This window comes from Nematolebias whitei, chromosome 15 (assembly GCF_014905685.2).
Source record: "Nematolebias whitei isolate Nwh7 chromosome 15, NemWhi1, whole genome shotgun sequence".
NCBI classification, from domain to species: Eukaryota; Metazoa; Chordata; class Actinopteri; order Cyprinodontiformes; family Rivulidae; genus Nematolebias; species Nematolebias whitei.
The window spans coordinates 46,849,029-46,857,075 of record NC_056512.1 but is presented as its reverse complement, the minus strand read 5'-3'; the positions used below and the strand labels follow the sequence as shown (position 1 = coordinate 46,857,075).

General features: G+C 44.9%; 1 protein-coding gene across 1 annotated transcript in view; it reads left to right on the top strand.

Annotated features, from left to right (window-relative positions):
* Window positions 1–7,768, top strand: part of si:ch211-198p11.6 — an 11,341-nt gene extending 3,573 nt beyond the window's left edge. The window contains exons 4-5 of the mRNA XM_037688777.1: window positions 187–324; window positions 7,535–7,768. Of these exons, the coding sequence (XP_037544705.1) occupies window positions 187–324; window positions 7,535–7,621 (225 nt within the window). The 3' untranslated portion in view covers window positions 7,622–7,768. The remainder of the gene's footprint in view (window positions 1–186; window positions 325–7,534) is intronic.
* Window positions 7,769–8,047: the final 279 nt, after the last annotated feature.

Here is an 8,047-nt window from a genome sequence, read left to right as displayed (position 1 = left end):
AAACAACAACACAGTTCTGTTTACAACAACAACAACACACACAGTCCCGTTGACAACAACAACAACAATGTGTTGTTTTCTCCATGGCTGCAGATGCAGCTAAAGAGTTGAATTGTCTTCTGTGTGTGTGAGGACTGCAGAGGACATTGAGACAATAGTCATGCTTCATTCCTATTTTCCCCACAGGACCAGTGTTCTGTCCACTGTCCCTGCTGCTGTCCAAACATCTCCATGTGTGAGCAGTGCTTCAGACTGGCTGAAAAGTGTGACTGCCGCCTGCCCACCGTGCGCTCCTTCCTGCCCGACGTCTGCTCCTCCCCTTCAGTAAGAACAAACGGCCTTCCATCCCTCTGCTGTCCCCTCTGAGGTCATAAATATACATGAAATGTATGCACATGAAGAGCAGTCACTAAAATATGCAGCGAGCTGCACCGTCCGATCACTTTTCATACGTATGAGCTCAACAGGGTGCACTGTGGTTCAGAGGGCATCCTAGAAGCCAGCTGTCTCACATGGCAGACGGTTCACGGCAGCTCGACAGGGTCTAAGGCAGGCATGGGAAAACCCCGGCCCGCGGGCCGTATACGACTCGTTGGGCTTTTTAATTGGCCTGCCGAAATTGTCCAAAATTTGAACAATAAAATAAATTTTAAAAAATTATGCTTTATTTTTTAGGGGTGCTGAGGTAAAATTTTGGGGTGCTTAAGCACCCCCCAAAAAGAGGTTAAACTGCCACTGGTTCAAATTATATAAAAAAAAAAATTTATTTAATAGTGAAAAAAAAAAAACCTGGTGTTGTTTTACCTGTAGTTCCAGCATTTCCCCAGTAGAGGCGCACTACAGACACTGGCGTGTATTACAGGCAAGGGGAGAAGAAGTAATTTCTTCTTCAACACTTTTATTTTTACTTTGCCTGAACTCGTCTGTAAAAACGTGTTTATCAAAGAAAAAAGTGTACAGTGAGTGTCGTGTTTAAAATGGGGTGGACACAACATATTGTTTCACTGAGGTCCAATCAAAGGCAGTTTTTATGCCAAAAAACTTGCGGTTTTCAAAGAGTACACTTTGCTAACTGCTAACTATGCTAGCAAGCCTTTCTCCGATTGCGATTTTTTTAAACCTGGTAAAAACAGAGCAGGTCTATTGTGTCCGGAGGGCCAAAATAAGTTAAAAAATAAAATAAAATCAGTTTATCACGCAGGATTGTGACTCGCCTTGTGGAACTGATTAAGATTTAGCAAAATAAACTAAAAGGCAGAGAGAGTCCTTTAAGTTACAGTTTACTGGATGAAAGTAATAAAGGACACTGCTCATCTCCTTTTTTTTAAATCTGCTGGATTAACAACAGTTTTGAGATAATGGAGGTGTTTTTGACCCTGGAGTCTCTGAAAGGAAAAACACGGAGAGAGGATTTTTATAACCGTCTGCTGTCATGAGAGAATGAAGCTACTGTGGAGTAACATCGACAATGTCACAACGGACACATCACCAAATTTAAGTGGAAAACATGTCGGGCTGCTGACAAGAATCCAGGATAAAGTGAAAGAAAAACCCCGACCAGGATGTTATTTTTCATCCATCAGGAATCGCTGTAAGTCATTCTTTGTGTGTGCGTGTGTGAAACTGTTAATTGTGTGTGAATTATCAAAAAAAAAATGTGAAAGACAAAAACGTGCAAATTATTGTGCAGGTGCTGAGATGCTGCACAGAGGAGCTGCAGGAGGATGATGTCTGCTTCCATTCCCAACCTGCTGCAGCTGACCTGTCATCAACTTTAGATCCTGTAGTTGTAAAAAGTTTAGTGAGGAGTTTGTGGAGGTGAGCTGACACTTTATTTAGACTTTTCTCCTGTATTCCATGAGCACAGTGAGGTAAGAGACTTGTGGTTTGGTTCATTTGATTTTTTTTTTCAGGTAAGAGAAAATCCAGTGGTTTGTTTTGTTTGTTGTTTGGGCCTGAAGTTGGTAAGACTCCACAAAGTCAATAATTTAACTATTGTAAATAAAATCACTGTTCTATCATATAATCTGACTTAGTGGCTGCTTGAGTAGTGCAGAAGGTGGAATCGCCCATAATTAATAGCGTCTCGGCGGCTGTTATTGAGCTGGGGTGCAACATCACACAAACACTCCATCCATCTGTTCCTGGCCCGATCCTTTGGTTAGATTAAGTGATAAGCAACATTCCTTGAATTTATCACAGGGGGGGGTCGACTTATCCCAGTCGATATTGAAATCTCCTGCCAAAAAAACTCTTTGAATTTTAAATTTCCAAGGAATTCAATCAGGGAGGACAGAGCTTCAGGTGTTGCTGAGGGGGGGACGATAACAACCCACTACAGATAAGATCTGGCTTCTATTCAAGGTGATGTTTACAGCTACCATACCATACCATTTTATTTATAAAGCACTTAAAACAGCTACAAGGCTAAACAAAGTGCTGTACAGACAGAACAACAGGTAACACACAAAGCAAAATACAAAATGAGGTAAATCATAGAATATAGACTAAAACGATGCAGATAATGACGACAAACCAGTGTGAAGTATACAGGATCAAACACAGATCATCTGGTGTTGAAAGCTACTGAATAGTAGTGAGTTTTTAAACGGGACTTGAAAACCGAGAGGGAGGGGGCCTGTCTGACGGGGGTGGGGACTGTTCAGTGATTTGTAGACATACAGGAGTATTTTGAACTGGATTCGAAAGTGAACCGGTAACCAGTGCAGTGAGGCCAAAACTGGTGTAATGTGCTCTCTTTTGCCTGTACTGGTTAAAAATGGGGCTGCTGCATTCTGGACCAGTTGTAGTCGTGCAATAGAGGTCTGACTGATACCAAACAGGAGTGAATTGCAGTAATCAAGCCTAGATGTAATGAATGCATGTATTACTGTCTCCAGGTTCTTTTTGGACAATATGGGCTTCAGTTTAGACAGTCGCCTCAGTTGGAAGAAGCATGATTTAACAATCATGTTTACATGATCGTTAAGTTTCAGGGAATGGTCCATTATCACACCCAGATTAGTGACTCTTTGTTTTTCTGACAGGGTTAGAGTGGAGAGGTCGATGCAGTGGTTTGTGATCGTGTCATTGGGAGGGAACAACATGACTTCAGACTTCTTTTCATTGAAACCTAAGAAATTTAAAGCCATCCAGTCCCTGATGTCACCCAGGCAGTGGAGCAGAGGTTGAATAGAGCATGTACCATTTTGTATTGGTGGGAACTAAATTTGACAGTCATTGGCATAGAAGTGGAAGGACATGTTGTGTTTCCGGAAAATAGCACCAAGCGACAGCAGGTATACAGAGAATAGGAGGGGACCCAGGATGGACCCCTGCGGAACCCCCCATTTAAGCTCTGCCTCTGCAGAACTAAAATCCTTGATGGAGACACAAATTGATCCGTCAGTGAGATAAGATCTGAACCAATTGAGGGCTGACCCTGTGACGCCCACCCACTGCTCTAATCTAGCAACGAGGATCTCATGGTCGATGGTGTCAAAGGCGGCTGTGAGGTCCAACAGGACAAGCAGCACAGAATCATCGGTATCTGTGAATCTGAAGATGTCGTTGAAGACCTTCAGCAGGGCAGTTTCAGTGCTGTGGAGAGGTTTAAAGCCAGATTGGAAAAGCTCTAAGATGGCGTGATCCTCCAGGAAGCACTTCAACTGGGGTTCGACTATTTTCTCCAGTACTTTAGAAACAAATGGGAGTTTGGAGACAGGCCGGAAGTTGGACACGACTGAGGGGTCAAGGTTTGTTTTTTTCAGGAGAGGCTGGACGGCAGCATGTTTAAAGGTTTTTGGCACCACGCCAGTGGATAAACTACTGTTTACTATATCAAGAATGGACGGACCTAGAGTTGGAAACACCTCCTTTAGTAGTCAAGGGGGGACCACATCAAAGGGGGAACCAGAAGGTTTCAAGCTGCACATGACCTGCTCTAGAGAAGATAGAGTGATGGGTTCAAAATGGTCAAAAGGAGCTACAGCTTGAGGTGGGATGGATGGGTCATGAGTTGGAGGGGAAATGAGAGCTCTGGTGGTCACAATTTTTCCAAAAAGAAATGTAAGAAGTTGTTGCACAGCTCAGTCGAGGCTTCCAAAGGTGATGTTTCAGTGAGGTGGAGAACAGAGTTTAGGGTGGAGAAGAGGACACGTGGGTTGTGAGAGTTTGAGATTATGATATAAGAAATGTATTTGGATTTAGCAGTTTTTACTGCTTTCTGATAACGGCGCCAACTCTCTTTAAGTATTTGAAAAGAGACCTGCAGCCTGTCTTTCCTCCACTTGCGCTCCGCCCTCCTACATTGCTGCCTAACGGCCTTGGTGACGTCACTCAGCCAAGGTTCTGCTCTCAGTTTTGATTTTTTTGGTTTTAACAGGTGCAACATGATCCAGAGTCTTTAAGCAGACAGAGTTGAACTGGGATGTCAGCTCCTCAGTAGTAGTGAGAACAAGGGCGTCAGAAGCATCTGTAATGTGGGGGGGACACAATGAAAGTGTGCGCGCGCGAGCGTGCATGCGTGCACGTGTGTGCGCACGTAAAAAAAGGTGTTCACTAGTGAACAAAAAAAGCAGCATTTCACCTAGATTTCCTTTAATTCCACACATTTAAAACATATTTCTCACCAAGTTTGTGTAAATTCAGTTGTGGGTTTTAAAGTAATTTTAACTTTAATACACTTTAATACAAAGCGTCAGGTCGACTCTATTTGTCTTTATAGAGAAATAAAAAACATCACCACTGGACTTTTTTACTTGTGTTCAACACGACATCTAAATGATGTTTGTCATGAAGCTTGAGGACAATAAGGTGTGGGGGTTCAAAGATATTTTAACTTTAATGCACCTGAACACACAGAGTCTCTTACACCTGCAGCGTCTCACAGCGTCTGTTACTGCTAAGATAACATGCTACAGACGTAGCTCTCCACTTCTCTCCTCCTAACATGAATATATGTTGATGATCAACCCCCTGGTCAACCACTGCCCACACAAAGCTTGCTTAACTGGCGAGCGAGTAACACAGGTACCTCCACCTGTGCGCGTTTTCTGCCGAGGCAAGAGGCAGGAAGGGACGGTGGAGAGTTGGAGGTAACCAAGAAAAGCTGGAGTGGAGTTTTAGTGGCTTCAATATTCTCCTATTAATCAAGTGCAATGGATTCGTTCACGAAGAAAGAGAAACTGCACCGCCTGAACTAATGTTATATAGTAAAAGTGGGGGGGTCCAAATTAACGTTTTTTTAATGTGGGGGGGACTTGTCCCCTTCACATATAATGGTTGCGACGCCTATGAGTGAGAAACACTGGGGCCTGAATTATCATTTCAGAGTTATAAGCATCTGTGAAACGTGTGGCAGTGAAGTGGTTAATGGTCCAAGTCCTACGTGCAGGAATGCACGGCTTAGGAGGTAGATGGGGGAGGGTGAACTCAAACCGGACTGGCATGTGGTCTGAAAAAACATTATCACCAATAACAAGATCACTAACAGTCATATCATGAGTTAAAACAAGGTCCAGTGTATGTCCACACTCTTGGGTGGGACTGTTTACATGCTGAGTTAGTTTAAATGAGTCCAGTAAATCTAAAAAGTCCTTAACCAAGGGCTTCTCAGGACAGCACATGTGCAAATTAAAGTCCCCAATAATGAAAACATGCTCATATTTTGGTGTGATTTCAGTCAAGAAGTCAGAAAACTCATTTATGAAATCGTTAGATCGAGGTGGGCGGTAGACGAGTGCAAATAACGTCGCAGGTGAATGTCCGAGTTCAAAGACGCTCGGCTCAAAGCTGGCGTGGGAAACTGGGATGGGCAGTTGTTTACAGTCAAAAGTTGATTTGAATATTGTTAATAATCCACCACCGCGCCGGCCTGATGGCTGCAAGGCGTTAAAACACAGACAGTTCGGTGGTAATAATTCCGTCAAGACGCTGGACTCACCCGGAGACATCCAAGTCTCTGTGATGCAGAAAAAGTCCAACTCGTGCTGTTGAAAGTAATCCCTGAGGATAAAAGTTTTGTTGGTAACAGATCTTGCTTTGACCAAACACATCCGGATCCGGCAGCGGTGAAGTTTGCGCGCGCCTGGCCTCAGGTTTTCAATAACAGCCCCTCTGGGTCGGTCCGAGCTGCGCACCGGCTGACAACTCCTGTTGTTTACCTGGTCCGGGCACGCGGGAAGCTGGCGATGGAAACCATGACCGCCAGCTGAAGAGGAAGATGCAGCTCACAGGTCTTTACACTTTACCAGCCTCCCAGCACGTTTTCCCCGGTGTCTGAAGCGATGTCTCCAGGCAGGGAGGTGAGGAGCTCAGCGGAGGTAAGCTGGCACGTCTGCCAGCAGGGGGGTGGGGGGGGGGGGGGGGGGGGTGGGGGGGGGGGGGGGGGGGGGGGGGGGGTCCAGAGGTACGCTCATATTGTTACAAATAAGCGACATCGGTGACAGAAAAACGAAGATCCAGAAGCTGTTGTCAGTCATACATCAGCAATGAGTTTATGTCACAGATAAAAAAGGAACAAAACAAAAATAATCCGAACACCATCAGCAGAGGTGGATTGCAAGCCATGTACACGGGCGCCATCTTACCGGAAGTATCTACTATCTAGTAGCTAAGGCCTCAAACTGTTTGGAATTATTTTAGCAGACACAAGACTAGAAACCAGACGACTCCCCGGCTCGAGGGGTCACCTGGCCGGCAGGGTGCACTCAGAGTGACCGGTGGGGTGGGAGCGGCCGGTCCTGGACCGAAAGAATTTTTTGGACGGTCCCATCCGGCTCTCTGAGTCACTGAACACTGAATTCAGTTGGAAGGGGACCAACTTTAGTCCGGTTCAAAAAATGGGTCAGTTTGATGATAAAAGGCTACAGAGATGCCGGGGGGAGCTGCAGTCCATCATCTTACCAGAACCGGAAGAGAAAGGCGAAAGATAGAATGTATATTTCTGTGTATTTACGTGAGTTCCAGTACTTTGTGCTCTGATACTATGGAGGTCAGCAGCATGTTCTTGCCACAGGTCAAAAATATGCCTGATTTTACGCAACGTTTATTTGGATATTTCCCAACGTGCGTGGAACCATTTCGTTGGTACAAGGTCCCCGCTCTCCAGTCCATATTGTTTCCAGCAGTCCCTGTGTGAGAGGCGGGGACACCTGGACAGGTCTAGAGACAAAGGGTGAAACTTTTCAAGCAGACGGCAAAGTTTTCATTTTGTCGGCAAGATGGCGGCATGAGCGCATGGCTGTGCAGGAGCTGAGCACGAAAGCTTAAAAAATGTAACAAAGTTCAGCATGTTTCCTTCAGCCGGATGATTTTCATTCAACTTTTATTTATTCAGGTTAGTCTCACTGAGTCACAACAGAGACCTGCTTTAGACAGACAGATTTTTCCTCTGGTTGTCCACAGTTGTCCACATTTTTCCTCTGCTTGTCCAAAATGTGTCCACATTTGTCCTCGGGTTGTCCACAGTGTGTCCACATTTGTTCTCAGGTTCTCCACAGTGTGTCCACATTTGTCCTTTGGTTGTCCACAGTGTGTCCACATGGACTGCACCTGCACATGCCAGCCTCCAGAGTGCAACTCCTGCAACTGTCTCTGCTTTGAAATTCGAATCAAGTGAAGACGGAACCAGAACCTGATCCACGTTGCCTGTCCTCCCTCACAGAGAGACGGAACCACCTCGTCTTTCAGGGCATCAGCACCGCGTCTTCTGGGTCCAAACCCACAGAAAGTTCTTCTGGGTTTTAAGAGACTTCATTTTCTTCACTCAGCATGTCCAACTGTTCTTTGTTTTTATCACTTTGTCAAATTAATATTTTCTGACAAATGTGTTGAATAAAAATGAAATGTTGTTAAAAACTTCAAGTGTTTAACGTTTCGCTTATTAAATGTTTGTGAATATTAGGGTTAATTCCATCTATTAACCAGCTGTGGTGGCCGTCTTGAAATGGGTTAACAGGTTAGCTGTGATGGTGACTGCACCCTAGATGGCGGCGTGAGTGCACGGCTGTACAGGGGCTGAGCACCAAAGATTCTACAATTTAGG